At 38.9% G+C, this 17150-nt stretch overlaps 1 protein-coding gene across 4 annotated transcripts in view; it reads right to left on the bottom strand.

Moving 5' to 3' along the window:
• LOC122276429 (ABC transporter A family member 1) overlaps window positions 1–17150 on the bottom strand; it is a 47804-nt gene that overhangs the window by 21525 nt on the left and 9129 nt on the right. For all 4 annotated transcript variants that reach the window (XR_006228848.1, XM_043086129.1, XM_043086128.1 and 1 more), the window contains 15 exons: window positions 16955–17069; window positions 16706–16795; window positions 16186–16406; window positions 15900–16012; window positions 14832–14938; window positions 13560–13622; window positions 12336–12422; window positions 12065–12163; window positions 11803–11987; window positions 10574–10628; window positions 10390–10461; window positions 9236–9943; window positions 8904–9082; window positions 3006–3216; window positions 2018–2101 (listed from right to left, as the gene is read on the bottom strand). Coding sequence is in view for 3 of the 4 variants with exons in the window: in XM_043086129.1 (XP_042942063.1) it covers window positions 2018–2101; window positions 3006–3216; window positions 8904–9082; window positions 9236–9943; window positions 10390–10461; window positions 10574–10628; window positions 11803–11987; window positions 12065–12163; window positions 12336–12422; window positions 13560–13622; window positions 14832–14938; window positions 15900–16012; window positions 16186–16406; window positions 16706–16795; window positions 16955–17069 (2389 nt within the window). In the remaining variant the exon portion in view is untranslated. The remainder of the gene's footprint in view (window positions 1–2017; window positions 2102–3005; window positions 3217–8903; window positions 9083–9235; window positions 9944–10389; window positions 10462–10573; window positions 10629–11802; window positions 11988–12064; window positions 12164–12335; window positions 12423–13559; window positions 13623–14831; window positions 14939–15899; window positions 16013–16185; window positions 16407–16705; window positions 16796–16954; window positions 17070–17150) is intronic.

Genomic DNA, 17150 nt, shown 5'->3' with positions numbered 1-17150 from the left:
CATCTCCCACCATATATCCCGACAAAAAACTCCCTTCCAAAGCCGCTTCAATCATACGACTCAAAACATCCATAACTATTACACAAAGGTAAGGAGATAGAGGATCTCCTTTCCTTAGACCACAGGAGCTAATAAAAAGGCCAACCGGAGTGCCATTTATCAATAAAGAAAATTTGGCCGTTGAAATACAATATTTTATCCATGAAGAGAAATCCCCAATTGACATGATCAAATGCCTTTTCTATGTCCAATTTAACTAAAATTCCAGATTCACCCATTCTTATCCTGTTTTCCAAGCATTCATTAGCTATTAAAACCGAGTCGAGGATTTCTCTTCCTCTCACAAATGCATTCTGAGTCTTCAATATAACCTTTTCCATAACCACACTTATGCGGTTAGCTAGCACTTTAGAAATAATCTTATACTCCCCATTCACCAAGCTAATAGGGCGAAAATCCCCCGTATCTACAGCAACCGCCTTTTTAGGAATGAAGGCAATGAAAATAGTATTAATACTCTTTCCAAAGTTCAAGAAAGAATAGAATTCTCCAAAAACTTTCATAATATCTTCCTTCACAATATCCCAACAAACTTGAAAAAACGCCATGGAAAAACCATCCGGACCCGGTGCCTTATCCTTAGACATACCTCTAACCACATCAAGTATTCCTCTTCCTCAAAAATTCTCTCTAACCAATCTGAACTAAATTGATCAATGGACTCAAAAGCCAGCCCAACTAACTTGGGTCTCCATGAAAATTCTTCCTAGAAAAGCTTCTCATAATAATTCACAAAATGATCTCCAATCTCCCCGTTATCAGTCAAAACATTATCTTCTACATGAAGAACCTCAAAAGCATTGAATCTACGGTGTGAATTAGCCATTTTGTGAAAGAATTTCGTAAAATTGAACATGGTTGTCTATATACACAACTGAAATCTTGCTGAGAAAGTAAACAGTATATGGAATGACCTTTGGTGTGGAGACCGAATTCTTAAGGAAGCCTACCCAACTTTATACGACATTGCACGACGACAGGAGGCTACAGTTGCAGAACTCATGGATCTATCTACTGGCTCTCCTCAATGGAATATCATACAGTCGCAGAACTCATGGATCTATCTACTAGCTCTCCTCAATGGAATATCATATTCACTAGAGCTGTGCAAGACTGGGAAATTGACACATTTGCAGATTTGTTCCAACGTGTATAACTATAGAGTGAATAGAGGAGCTGATATGATGATGTGGTCAAGGTCCAAGAAGGGAAGATTTACCGTCCAGTCATACTATAAGTCCCTAATGAAACATGCTACAAAAGCGTTCCCATGGAAGAACATTTGGAAGACTAAGGCCCCTCTAAAAGCTTCTTTTTTTTGTATGGACAGCTTCACTAAGGAAGATTCTCACCTTAGATAATCTAAGGAAACGCCGACTCATTGTGTTGGATTGGTGTTATATGTGCAAGAAAATTGGGGAGTGTGAATCACCTATTATTGCATTGTGACATGACTATGAGTTTGTGGAATGATATCTTTGCTAGAGCGGGGCTCCTTTGGGCGATGCCAAGAAGGGTTGTTGAATTTTTGGCTAGCTGGCAAGGCCTCTGGAGTAATTCTCAAATTGCAGCAATGTGAAAGATGATTCCAATCTATCTATGGTGGTGCCTCTGGATGGAAAGGAAAGGTCGCAGCTTTGAGGATCGTGAACGGACAATGGATGAGCTTAGAACTTTTTTTCTTCAAACTTTATTCCATTGGTTGATTGTAATAGACTTTAGTGGCATGAACGTACATGATTTCCTTGTATCTTTAGATAGCCATGCCTAAGTGTTGCTCTTATATATGTCCCGTGTACTTGGCTTCGCCTTTCTTTAATAAAATTTGTATTTACCGATCAAAAAAAATTATAACCTAACAGCAATTTTTAATTTTTAAACAAACATCAAATAATACACGCATATTATCTTTTTCTAAATTTATGATGCAGGGAGAAAGAAAGGTTATAAAAAATACCTTGACAACAGCAACAGCAAATGAGGCAGGGATGAAAGAGAAGGCAATATTAACAATAACTGCAGCAGAAAACGCATCAAGATCCTACAAATTGGAAATGAAAATACATGACTCCTTTGTATCAATCCAGTTTAAAAAGTGTTTCTTACATCCCCCGCTTTCCCACAAAAAGAACGGGGAGAGGGAGAGAGAGAGAGAGAGACCAACTACATCATGATGTTGAGATCTTGCCTTTGGCAGGGCTAATAATGTTCACATCACTAGAACTATAAAATGACAATCTCAATCAATACTGCTTCAAGGCAAATTCTACTTTGACCATTGTGTAATGCACAGCAACTAATAAGAATAGATGTCAAACACTTTCAACACCAAAGCCCATACTGTGTTTTTGCATTGAACAGACCAAGTTATCAAAAAATAAGGTGGACAAAAATTATTGTTGTAGCAGTCAAACGCCATGTACTCTATGATCAGAGAATGCTCAATGGCTTGTGACGTCATCACATTCTAATGCTTTTCCCAGAAGGATGCCTGTGATGTATTCCTACAGGCAAGCTAAAAACTAGGCTGTATTACTAAGGGCACAATCCATTTAAAACTTTTAAAACATTCCATGGTATCCAAAGAGAATAGTCCTTTCAAATAAATCAAGAAATGACAGGAATGCATTAATCAAAATTCCAAAAGAGTAAAAATAATGAATAAATGGGAAATAAACATTATGAGAAGTACCTAACTAGGGTTTACAACCGAAAGCAGAAAATCATGGACATTTGAGAGATTTGATTCCTAATCCAGCTAAGGAAAAGCCTCAAGCATTTTCATGGTAAGAAAGAACTAAATCATCTTGTCAATAATGTCAACAAATATATACTTATGAGGGTTTAAGGCATCATTCTTGTGGCAAGATGTGAGTTCATTACAAGACCTGTTCAGTGGTCGACCTTTAAGGACTACCGATATTAAAATAAAATGGGTAGCATACATGACGTTGCAGGTGCTGGCTTTCTGTCATTGGCAAAGGATGGTTCCGCGTTTGAATAGTCATATTATTTTTATGAGTAGCAAGCCTAAGGATCGCAGCATTCATCAGATTGATAAAGGTTGGAGCAGCATGCTGACAAGAGCTGTTGTGTAGTACAGAGTATCCTAGACTTCCATCCTCATTCTGATCATCCATCACAATTGCCCCATACCTGCACATCAGAACGAATTAAACTCAAGTAAATTTCCAGTAGATGGTGGGGTTCAGAATCATCTATTCTGTTATTACTTTTTCAGGTTGCTAATGACTCACATTTGGGCGAAAAGCAAAATATGGTTAAAAAAAGGGGAAACTTTTCTAGTATTGGGCCCGGAGATGGGCATGGGGCTCAGTAGCCCCTTAGCTATACACGGAAACAAGGCCTCCACGAGTGGTGGGCCTTGTTTCGGGCCTGGGCCTCCTCAGCCCAGGTCCTCTTCTGAAGACCCAAACCTGGGTAATCCGGGTTTTTCCAACCCAGTTTCCTACGACGCCTCTGAGGACCTAGTGTCTTCACCACGGCAGCAGTTGGCGGCAACGGTCACGGCGACGACACAGACCTCGCCGACGGTGGTTCTGGAGACCGCCGACGAGTTCCCGGTAGCCTTGTCTGATAAAATGACGCTGCCAAGTCTAGCAACGAGCCTGAGACTATATCGGGATGGGTCCTCTCCGGCGCAGGGAGGACAAAGGAGCCCGATAGGCTCAGATCCACTGGTTTTGGCTTCGGTGGAGGCCTCTATCACACCAATGGAGGCAGTGGTTGAAGAGGAGGAGAGTTCAGAGGAGGTAGAGCCTTCGGTGGAGGAAGAGGAGGAAGAACTCACCTTCCCTGACGTGTGTGGACAGTTAGGGTTGGATGACTTACCAGTAGAAGGAGAATTTCTGGGTTTGCAGATCAGTAGGGTGGAGGAACCGGTGCCGTTGAACTTTCGCCTTCCAGCGCAACCAATTATTTCAGATTGGGTCTTCCATAAGGTGAAGGAAATTCAAAAATTAGTGGGGATTGAAAGTGAAGGATATGAGGAGCAATTCATGGCTTTATTTACAGCAATCGAAGCGGGTCACAATCAAAAAACTAAAGGCGAATCGAAGAAGCATAGGGAACTTAAAAGATTAAATTGGTCGATGAAAACGGAGAGCAACGCTAGTAGGGGAAGGGTGAAAGGGAAGGGGCTGTCTAGTCCTCAATGAAGCCTAAAATTGTGTCTTGGAACGTCCGTGGGCTAAACGAGGCAAATAAGCGGCTACGGGTTAGGAATCTACTTCGAGAGTGGAAGGCGGATATTGTGTGTTTACAAGAGACCAAGCTGAAGATGATTGATAGGAAAATTGTGAGGAGCCTATGGAGGGGTAGTCATGTGGATTGGTCATTCTTGGCATCAAATGGGGCATCCGGAGGGGTTGTGGTAATGTGGGATAGACGGGTGGTAGAGAAAGTGGAGGATTGCATTGGGCAGTATGTGGTAGCATGCTCTTTTAAGTGTGTTTCCGATAATTTCTCATGGGCTTTTGCAGGTGTTTATGGCCCCAATCAAAACCAGTCAAGAAAACTTTTGCGGGAGGAATTATCAAGGATTCATTCCTAGTGGGGACTTCCATGGTGTATAGGGGGAGACTTCAATGTGGTGAGATTCCCGAGTGAAGTTTCGGGTACTAGAAGATTGAGACCAGCCATGGAGGAATTCTCGAAGTTTATTTTTGATGTGAACTTGGTGGACTTGCTACTCGCTGGGGGCATTGTGACTTTGTCAAATAATCAGTCATGGTCTAGATTGGACCGGTTCTTAATTTCTCCAGAATGGGAAAGCCACTTCCCGAATGTCTGGCAAAAACGTTTGCCCCGTATTGGATCCGACCATTGGCCTATTCTGATCGATTGCGGAGGAGTTCATAATGGTCGTCGGCCGTTTAAATTTGAGAATATGTGGTTAAAATCGGAAGGGTTCGTGGAGAGGGTCAAACAGTGGTGGTCTTCTTATCATTTCCATGGTACTCCTAGTTTCATTTTTGCAGGTAAATTGAAAGCCCTAAAAAGAGATCTAAAAGAATGGAACTTAAGAGTCTTTTGGCAACGTAGAAGTAAACAGGAAAGCCAAGATGTTAGAACTACAGGAGATTGAGAGGCTGCAAGAGGTACAACCACTCACTCAGGAAGAACAAGACAGGAGATCAGAGTTGGTCACTGAGATTGAGAGACTGATTCTGTTAGAAGAGATGTCTTGGCGGCAAAAGTCCAGGGCACTGTGGTTGCGGGAAGGAGATTGAAGCACAAGTTTCTTCCACAGAATTGCAAATTCACATAGGAGAAATAACAATATTGAGAAGCTGATAGTGGACGGTGCGGAGTGTAGTGATGAGTAGGTACTTCACAATCATGTAGTCGATTTTTATGAGAACCTACTGACAGAGCATGAGGGTTGGCGGCCTCCCCTAAATGGGATGGAATTTGACACTATTGGGTCAAATGACGTCTCTCGATTGGAACGGGAGTTCGAGGAGTTAGAGGTTTTTAAGGTAGTGAGTAAGATGGTCAGGGATAAAGCACAAGAACCGGATGGTTTCTCCATGGGCTTCTTCCAAGATTGTTGGGATGTATTAAAGGAGGACCTTATGAAGGTTTTCCAGGAGTTCTAATGGCTGGAAAATTTGAGAAAAGTCTAAACACCACTTTTATAGCACTGATACCCAAGAAGGTGGGGGCTATGGATTTGAAGGAGTTCCGGCCTATTAGTCTAGTGAATAGGTTGTATAAGATAATCTCGAAAGTACTTGCAAACAGAATGAGTGAGGTTATGGGACAGCTTATTACTAAACCCCAAAATGCCTTCGTAAAGGGCAAACAGATCTTGGATGCGGTACTAATTGCCAATGAATGCCTTGATAGCAAGTTGAAAGACGGAAAGTCAGGGATCATGTGCAAGTTAGACATGGAAAAGGCCTATGATCATGTTAATTGGGATTTTCTTCTACATTTGCTAAGGAGATGTGGTTTTGGGGAACCGTGGAGGGCGTGGATACATTGGTGTATATCTACGGTAAAGTATTCTATGTTGCTAAATGGAGTTCCAGTAGGCTTCTTCCAGAGTTCTCGTGGATTGCGACAAGGGGATCCATTGTCACCTTTACTGTTCAGGATAGTTATGGAGGCTCTAAGCAGGATGCTCTCGGTTATGGTTGAAAACAGACTCTTAAAAGGGATTCCGATTGGTAACACGGACAGGGAAACTATTATCATTTATCACCTCCTGTTTGCAGATGATACACTTATACTATGTGAAGCCGAGCAAAATCAGATGCAAGCGTTAAAGACTTTACTCTTTTGCTTCGAGGCCGTCTCTGGGTTAAAGGTGAATTTGGAAAAATCAGAGTTGGTGCCCATAGGGGAAGTTTCTAATATTCGCCACCTAGTGAGAACGATGGGGTATAAGATATCTTTCTTTCCCTATGACTTATTTGGGACTTCCTTTAGGGAGTGCCTCAAGGGCGTCCGCGGTGTGGGATTCAGTTATCAAAAAAATAGAGCGAAGATTGGCGGGGTGGAAGAGGTTGTACTTGTCAAAAGGTGGAAGGACTACATTGATAAAGAGTACACTCTCTAACTTACCTACTTACTTTTTATCTCTTTTCCCAATACCAGCAAGTGTGGTAGTTCGTATTGAGAAGCTCCAACGAGACTTCTTATGGAGGGGCTTGGGGGAGGAGTTCAAATTCCACTTGGTTAAGTGGGAGCAGGTGTGTCGTCCTATATCAGGGGGAGGCTTGGGGGTTCGAAACTTAAGGATGTTCAACCGAGCGCTACTAGGCAAATGGCTATGGAGATTTGCAAACGAACATGATTCTCTATGGAAATTGGTGGTTGCGAAGAAGTATGGCAGTCTACGGGGGGAGTGGTGCACTAGAGAAGTAAGGGGAGCTTATGGAGTGGGGTTATGGAAACATATAAGAAGAGGATGGGGGGTCTTTAATCAACATGTAAAGCTTCGTGTGGGCACGGGTTCAAGAATCAAATTCTGGAGAGATGTATGGTGTGCTAGTAGGGCCTTGAAAGACTTGTACCCTACTATGTTCCAGTTGGCTAGAGATAAGGAGGCTTCAGTGGCAGAAGTCATGGAGATAGAGGGGGGTCAGTTTCTTTGGAACATTAATTTTAGTAGGGCTGCACAAGACTGGGAATTAAGTATATTTGAGGACTTCTACAGCCTCATATACTCCATAAGACCCAATAGCCAGCAAGAGGATGTGTTGAGGTGGTCTCTAACAGACAAAGGTATTTTTTCAGTTCGCTCCTTCTATAAGACCCTCACCCAAGAGCCCACCTCTCCGTGTCCCTAGAGAAAAATCTGGAGAAATAAGGCTCCTCCTAAAGTATCATTCTTTGTTTGGACTGCATCCTTGGGAAAGATACTTACTACAGAGAATCTGAGGAAAAGAATGATCATTATCGCAGACTGGTGTTGCATGTGCAGAAGAGGGGGAGAGTCGGTCGACCATCTCCTTCTACACTGTGATACGGTAAGGGTCCTTTGGAATGAGGTATTCTCACGACTGGATATGGCTTGGGTTATGCCTAAAACTGTGGAGGCGACACTGGTTAGCTGGTCAAATATAAGGGGCAGAAAACCAATTAAAGCTATCTAGAAGATGATCCCTCTATTCATCATGTGGTGTGTATGGCAGGAGCGAAATGAGAGGACCTTTGAGGACCAAGAAAGATCAGTAGAGGAGCTTAAACTCTTATTTTTCAGAACACTTTGTAACTGGGCTATTGCTGTGGATTTTGATGGCATGGCCATGCATGATTTTCTAGTCTCTAACGTGCCTACCTAGTTAGGGCGTTAGAGTTGTAATATTGGCTTTGCCATTGATCAATACAATTTGTTTATTTATCAAAAAAAAAAAAAAAAGCTTTTGTAGTATTATCTTCATTCGTTTAACCTATTGTGTGACAATTTTGTGATAATCAAGTTGCTTAAAAAGACATTCCACCTTGATGAACATAATTTACTGACAATGTCGAGCACTACAAGAAGTTGACATAGGACAAGTTACCCATGTATTTTGAGGCAGCCCAACCAATGGGGAATAAAGATCATTCATTTGGGAATCCACATAATTTTTTTCTTTGTTTTTTTTGTGGGTTCAAGACTCAACAAGCATTACAAGTCTCGAGGAAACTTACGACCCTCATCTGATTATATATTTCCTACATTGAAGAGTCTAGGATAACTACCATAAATAAGAGCATACTTTATGCTTAGCCTTCAAGGTAGAATGTTATCCATCATTCAGTTGTCAGTATAATATCTGAGGTTTGTCTCCATTATACCTTGTGGGTTCAGGGTTTCCTAGTGGAATCTATGGCTCCTAGTGAATCAAGTGTATTCCCCTGTTGTACAATTTGTTACGGGCCTTTCTTTCCATCACTTCCAACTTGTGTCTAACATCCCTCGACGTGATGAAACTTGCTGCTATGCCAATCACTTGGCTGAAGAATATGAGGTAAGCAGAGCCACGTGCACCATGTTAAGAATGGCTTGATGCGAGGCATGATGGCTCAAGCCATGTTCACCTTTTAGATTCAAGGTTTAGAATTGGTTTCTAGGGCCCTAGTAGATTCTAATGCATTCATTAGTTATCATAGTTAGCTACAACCTACAACCCTTTCCATGGCTTCCGTCTGGCCACAGAAGTGTACAAATCCGTGCTATACTCACCAAATTCTTTCCATGACAAGCATTTTGATTTCTACAAGTCATACAACTTAATCACTGATTAAAAACAAAAAAGTAATGCAATGTCTTCTAAGTAACTGACAAAGACAAAAACAATGAAAATAAGTTACATGGGTTAACATACCTTGACTGGTAGGATTCATTAAAGCTAGACATCAAAAATTCGCTCATTGAAAGTAGAACTGGACCCAGAGTAGGCCCTGCAGCCTCAATCGCATCGGCTAATGCTTTTTCTGAATCCGGGAATTGATATGCACTTGGTTTGAAGCTTTGAATCCACCCCCCATCAATATACCTTGCAATCTATAGCATAGACAGCATTTTATATGAAGAATTACTACAAAACATGCCATCAACAAGTACTCTTTTAATCTCCACTACATTGATGATTATAGCAGCATGCAACATCAAAAGGAAAACGATGGAATATCACATGAATTAATATGACTAACAAACCTCCTTTGCAATAGGCCGGGATAGATCAAAGGGAATTGGACCACCACCACCACCACCACGTAAGAGAGGATTGAATTGTGAAGTTGTAAAAGTCAGAGACAGCTGATCAGGATGTGGCTTGAGCTTGAGAAAAAGAAGTCCAAAAAACAAAAAAACCACAGGAATTACAAGTTGGAAAACAATTGTTTTGTGGTCTCTCCGAGCAGATATCATCCTTTTTATGAATAATGCTCTAGAATGTTGCCAAAATGTTGACCTTGAAATGAAACAACAGCTACAACACTGCATACTTAAAAAGTTTATGAAACTCAAAACTGTAGCAAATATTAAGCCACAAGCTCTCCCCACTATGGTTGATATGACCCCAAGAATATATTTGTAATTTCCAAGAAGTTTGGAGTCCAAAATTTTTTTGGGAGCACAATCATGCACAGCTTGAGAAACCACAGCATCAGGTAAAAGAAAGTCCTCATTGTGCTCAATGCATTCGGCCTCTTCACAATCACCTCCAGCAACTCTCAGGAATACCTCCTCTAAAGTTGTTACAGAAATACCATAACTTTCGATGCCGAGATAGTCTTTGCCCTCACACCCACTTGTTTCAGAGTTAGAAAATGATCTTCTCGTGCAACTCTCAATTTCCCTAAACATATTTTCAAAGGAAGAGGAAGATGCTAAAGGAAGCTTGAAGGAAATCTCGGTTCCAACCTGAAGATGGGGGAAAATCAGCATTAGCAACACCAGGAATGGAGTCTGTATGCCAACACACTCAATGGCCGCACACATATGTAACAAAAATTTACAAGTGGAGACTAAGCAAGATTAACCCAATCACCCACCCTCCATTATCACCCAAGCCAAGGGCCAGGGTCATTTTTTATCATAACATTAATTCATGTATAATGAAAAAATAAAGTATAAAACAAAGAGGATATTTGCTGAACTTCAATTAGCCAAACATTGAAGTAAAGGGTTTAACAGGTCACTGGAAGAAAAGATATATCAGGCCATTGAAGTAAAGGGTTTCAACTTAGCAAAAATAGTAGTTACACATGATAGTAGTTGAGACAATGTGCATATTATAAAAGATAAATACTTTATATGCAAAATTTTTATTTATGAGCAACATAAATGAGTTATAAAGCAAGCAATACCTCACTGACACAGGTTGCTGATGGAACATGACGGTACACAATATCAGAGGCTACAGAGGCAGTAGGTGCAGACTGAAAGGAAGAGAACAATAAAGCCATCAGATGCCACATTGGTGCTTGGAAAATTACAATGAAACAACAAGTCCATGGAATGAAGAAAAAATAAATGAAAATAGGAGCACACCTTTGCTAGTGTTAGAGTGTAACCAACCCCATACCGATGCTTCAAGAAAAGGGAGCTGTTGAAAAAATGAGCATCCAAGGCAAGGTATTTTAGAGATACTTAACACTTCTCATAAAACTAGAAACAGTACAACCTACATTTCATATATGTTTCAATCAGTCACAACATTTACATCCCAAAAATGGAGGCCAACTTGAGGGCTGAAGTTTGACACGCCACTTTGGTCATCCTCAAGGGATATCCTCGATAACCATATACGAGAGGAATAGTAAGATGGGGGGAAGAGGAAGAGACTAGAGCTTCTTTTTTCACCTCTTTAAAGAATTTTTAAATGAAAATAGTTCGCAACAAAGCAATAATGAAAATAGGAAAAGACCTTTTTCATAAGTTATGATGTATCCAAACCCACTTCTTCAGAACAATAACTTTTCAGTTCTCCATGTTTGTTAAACATTTTGACCCATAGTCTTCTAGATCCAAAGCATATTCCAAGTATGTTTTTCCTTTTAAATGACTAAAGTGAAAAACCTTTAAAAGTAATTGAAATTTTATTAGAAATCACAAAGGGGAGAGCTACTAGTACATAGGAGTATACGAGAAATGCTGAATATTTCAATACCTCTCAAGATATTGGCGTTGATAGCTTTTCAAAGGTATCAAAAAGACTTCCCTTCCAATGGTTTGTATCTTCCACAATTTACAAGCCACAAAAGAAGAGATGGGCCAAGTTTTTCTTGTCATAAATCATGAGATTGGAAGAAATCAGCCCTAGTTCATCATCTAAAAGAAGTTGGAAAAGTCAATTTTTTCATCTACTTTAATACATGGTCCTAAAGACATTGGGAAAACAAATCTCAAGAGACAAAACAAATGATTAACAACTACAACCCGGAGTTGAGACTCTCGATCAGTAGCAGCATAGGGAACACCAGGAAAACAAGAACAAGTTTTTCAGTAAGATGGGGAAGTAAAATTTTATACTTCAGATATTTCAAAGAGCTCCAATAAAAAAAACATATATTTCAAAGAGTTCATATGCTGTTGTGTGTCCTGTATACTTTATGAGTTTTATGATAATCTAAGCATATATAGTTTCCTTGGTTCCTCCTCTACGGAACTTAGGCTTCAATGGAAAATTGAAGCATGCCACCCTCTTATCTTGCCCTTTACTGCTTATTTTAGCAGTAATAAAAATAAAAATAACGTATTTCCTTTCTGGGAGGATATACCTTCCACAGCATCTCAAAGAACCATTAGCCATGATAGCTATCCGATCTCCTAGTTCATCAGCTTCATCCATTGAGTGTGTTGTCAGCAATATTATCCTGCCCTTCTTTATTTTTTTTATCAACTGCCATGTCAAGCGCATTGAGTATGGATCCATTCCACTAGTCGGTTCATCAAGAATAATGACCTGTGGTAATAATAAAATGAACCATTACAATCAACACGAGGGAAATCAACAAAATGTATAACCAGATTGTTTGCCACCTTGCTGTCTCCAATCAGTGCGATTCCAAGAGACAATTTCCTCTTCATGCCACCAGAAAGAGCCTTAACAGCAGTGTTGGTTTTATCAGCCAAACCCACCTGGCCATAATGATAGCAGTAAATGAACCATTCTGGCTTAATCTCAAAGCGTAGTGGGAAAAAGAAGGATGATCTCAAATGTATCATTCCTTAGTGACTAACATATAGTTGATATTGAAAAACCAGACCAACACAAGCATACAAGACTCCAGTAATGCAAAAGGGAACTCACTTCATCAATCATATCCGAAACAACTCTCTCCAAAAATTCTTCCTTCACACCCTTCAATACTGCAAAAATTTCCAAATGCTCTCTCACCTGGATAGAGTAATTAATCAGGTCAAAACTAAAACCCAGCATACATAGGTATCAAGCAACTGAAGTTACAGATAAATATGGCATCAGATGGAAGAAAATGCTTTTTTTAATCAGTCAGATGGAAGAAAATGCATTCAATAAACCAGATATCAAAAGCTAAAAAGAGAATGAAAATAATGTTCAATTTAGCATCCTGGAAGTTAATATTTGCAAGAAAATCAGCATAGAATATTATTTTTTTAATAGGTAAAAATCCTTTCGCAAGCATAGAATATTATAGACATGTAGATTCCAGATTGTTTAATCAGTTTCATACTTATCTGTTGAGTTAGATCTACATGGAGTCTTTGTTCATAGAAAAAGATAATAAAAGGACAGTGGCAAACCAATATAACGGCACAAAACTAACATTAACCGAAAGAAGAAAAACAAAGTGGGTTATGAAAATGAAAAATGAAAAAACAACTGGAACCATTAAGCACCAACACACCCTAACGTGCCTCAAAACTCCAATTGTAACAGTAAGACAAGCTAACAAGAATCAGATCACAGCATAAATTTCCTTTTTTGATAAGTCTCATAGCATAAATTTCTATAAAGGCTATAAGGATCTGAACCCTGTTGTACTGGGTTACCTAGAGCAGGTCAAGTGTGCCAGACTTGATCAAACTCTCCATCAAACTAATAAGCACTTCTATAGAGCCCCACAGGATCTCAACTAAGAGATCTTCCATAAGCACAGTTGAAGAAAGAAACCCAAATAACCAAACCAAGGTGACGATCGGGCTGAGGGCTGCCTCACTCTCCTTTCCCTAATATGAACCTCGACTCATCAAAGCCCTGACTCAGCCTTGCCTAGTCACCCTACATGACTGGCAGTTCAAAAGGCTGTACTGTTGTCGTAATTTGGTAACCTAAGGGGCAGAAACTTTTTTACTCTAAAGGCAAAGACTCAGCCCAACAGGCAAACATGCTGGGCCCTTGATACAAGCATCAATAACTACCATTCAAATAGTTTTTTACAAGTTTAAAAAAATAGAAATTTATTAGTAGCATTTTAAGAATTTATCTTACCAAATACAATTTTATATATCTTGCTAATACAGACAATGGAAATTACATGAGCTTCCTACTTACGGTCAATTCTGGGAAAAGAATATCAATTTGGGGGCAAACACCCAGTCCCTTCCGTATCTCATCCTGAAAAACAAAATCAAATTGAAGATCAGGTTTTTAAAAAAAGCATAACTCCATCTCCAAAAGAATAGGGCAAACTAAATCGATGAGACTAATAAGATTAAATTGACCAATGAATGTCCTAAATCACAAAATCCTAAAATTAACAAAGTGTAGGCGTCACACATTTGAGTGAGTGAATAAATAATAATCATGACAAGATAATTGAGCATGCCAGCAAACTATCATTGGATATTTCTGCAGCATTAATCAAACCTATGATAAATTTTTTTTAAAAAAAATATTTCTGCAGCATTAATCAAACCCATGATAAATTTAAAAAAAAAAATAAAAAATATTTCTGCAGCATTAATCAAACCCATGATAAATTTTTAAAAAATAAACATATTTTGAACACCTGATGCAATATGTACAATCTCATGTTCAAAAAATTGGCTGATTTAGCCAAGTTTGACTCCTTAACAGTTAAGAGGGTCCATGTGCAAAACAAACTTAATAGGTATGTGCAGAGCTGTTTGTAGATAGCATACAAATTATGTTTGATCTAGTTTCTCCTTTAACACAACTGTGCAATCTGGTCGTACCTGTTCATATAATCAGGTATCGATAATTTTTTGGTAAGTAGGTATCCAAAAAGAATGTAAAACTGATTTAACTGGATTCACATGTATCTTATTTAATACAATTGTGCAATCAGAACAGGGTACCGGGCATGACAGTTTCACAAACGTAAGAAACAAGGAAACAACTATTCATATATCTGAACACAAATACAAATGTTATCTCTTTCTTTTATATATATATTGCTATAATTTCAACCAGAAATGCTCATATATAAAATATCCATATGTTTGCTAATAGTCGATACTTAAGGTTGACATGCGTGAAAAAGATGAGAACACAAAAACAATAAGAAATATTAAATATAGAAAATATCAAAAAATGCAGACACAACTACAAGTGCTTACAAGCTGCTTATAAGTACCCAAACAACTAATAAACACCACAACAATTGGTGTCATAGAACTAACCCTACCTCTGATTAAAAACTTGGAACTTTACGAGGATGTCAGTTATTATCTCACTCAAAAGGCAAAACAATCCCGAAAGAAAGAGTAAGTATTTATCTAATCACTACCAGAAAGATATTCTGCAAGTATAGCATAAAGAGAGAAAGGAGGACACAGATCACCTGAAAAACCAATAACTCACCATGTCTGTTATGATATTCTTCCCAAAAACCGTAGCATCCCCTGAACTTGGGGGGAGAAGGCCAACAAGCATCGAAATCGTTGTGCTTTTACCAGCTCCATTGTGCCCTTCAAGAATGATATCACAAATTCAACTCCAAAGTAATGATACATTGAAAGTACAATAAGAGAACTTTTTATGAGGGTAGATAAAGATAAATGCATTTAGCATATAGCAGATTTGGAAGCAGGAAGGTAAATGTTTGGCCCTTTTTTCTTTTTCGTTTTCACTTTTTAGAAGAAAAATTATTAGAAACTCCAAGGCACACAATTCATTAACACAAAGGATTTTTTTATGAGTAAGATTTTTATAAATATCAATAAACGAATAGGCATAGTCCAAGTACACGGGACGTATGCAAGAGAGATAACGCCTACCTATGAAGAAGAAACAGATACAAGAAAGTCATGAACATTGAGCCCATTAAAATCTATAGCCATTGCCCAAAGAAGTAATGTACTGTACAAAGGTCTTTTAAGTTCCTCCACCAAACGTTCTGTATCTTAAAAGTTCCAATCATCTATCTCCTAAGGCAGTTCTTTCCAATACCTCTGAAGCACTTAAAAAAAAAAAAAAAACAGAGTGGAGGAGCCAACTTCATTGAAGCTCCAAATGCACCACAGAAGGCAGAAAGGGATCATCTTCCAAATTACTACAATTTGAGCAATGCCATAAAGACTCTTCGAGCTGGTAAGAAGATCAAACACTCTCCTAGGCATAACCCATACTAACATAACTCTAATGAAAAAATCATTTTTTATAAGTAATAAGAGATTTTATTAATGCAAGTAAATAGGTATAGCCCAAGTATACAGGAAGTATACAAGCGGAAAAACCTAAATACAAACTAGGGACTAGGAACTAGAGAAAGGCTGAAAGGAAATCATTAAAATTATCCCCATTCAAAACAAGAACTTTTGCCCGAAGATAAAAATCATCCCACAAAGTCCAAGTGGCCTCACAAAGAAGTAGCAAGTGATCCATAGTTTCAACTTATAAAGACAGAGAAAGTATACAAAGCAAACCCACCTAGAAGAGCAAGAATTTGATTTTCGTACAAGGTCAACTCCAATGCGTTAACAGCACAACAATTCCCCTTCTTTGTAGCATATACCTTATGCAGGTTCCTAATTTGGATGCATCTACAAGTAGGGAAGAAAATAAGTGACAAGTAAGTGGAGAAGCACCAAAATGAGCAGTACAAGAACACAGAGTTGCATACAAAAGAAAAGCAGAAAATAAGAATGTACAGGAAATAATCAATTTGAATGTACAAACACTAATCCATTCAAATTTTAGTACATATTTGATATACCTGCCATCAAGCTCTTGTTGCCTCATGTCCAAGCTTATTGATTCCACAGAAGGTTCAAGAGCATCCTTCCTAGAAAAACCTATCTTTTTCTTGGAAATGTTGTCGTTACTTGTAACTTCTAAACTGGAAGTGTGATATTCAATGATACTTTTCTTTTTCCAGAAGCGCCCTTGGAATATGAAGTTCCATGGATAACGCACACCATTCTCTCGGGGAAGGACCTGATCATGTGAAAAAATTAAAACAATTTCCATACACAACATACAGTTGAAGAGCAGATACATATTTTATTTTTTTTTAAAGGTTTATGCAAAAACATGCTTAGTGGACTGGTGAAAACACTTTATACTCAATCAAATTCAAAAGATCAATTTTAAATTGTCCCGGTAATAACTGATAGCCATTGGATCGCTGTATGCCATGCACATTTTCCCCACACAAACATATCGAACAGTAGGATAACTATTCTTTATGACCAAAACAACTTTGAAAGGAAATATTTAAGGGCTTAAAGACAAACCTTATCCAGGTAAAGACCAATCACACAGTACAGCAGCATGTCAAGCAACATCATCAGGAGACAGACCAAAAAATTCACTCCAGATGATGCCTATACCGATCATTTCTAGAAGAGTTAGACACATGAACTCACACAAAAGGAGAAAAAATCAGTTAAACTCAATAGCAGCAGCACTCCCCCCCAACCCCAAATTCCCCCCCCCCCCCCCCCCCCCCAAAAAAAGAAAAAAAAGAAAGGTGCAAGGCATACCCGCCATATGTTGCTCCAACGAAGTCCAACATGAGCACGCTCATAGTCAGCGAAGTTAATCGACCCTAGAGCAAAGGCCGTAGGAGAAAGCAAAGAAGCAAGGACCTTTAAAGTACTGAAATAAGAAATGCAAATGTATCCCATCAGATTTCTAGAATAGGTGAGTTATGCAAGTGCAAATGTATTCCATGATTTT

Source organism: Carya illinoinensis, chromosome 9, assembly GCF_018687715.1.
Source record: "Carya illinoinensis cultivar Pawnee chromosome 9, C.illinoinensisPawnee_v1, whole genome shotgun sequence".
Classification (NCBI taxonomy): Eukaryota; Viridiplantae; Streptophyta; class Magnoliopsida; order Fagales; family Juglandaceae; genus Carya; species Carya illinoinensis.
The sequence above is the reverse complement of the archived record's forward strand: the minus strand, read 5'-3'. Positions and strand labels throughout refer to the sequence as shown.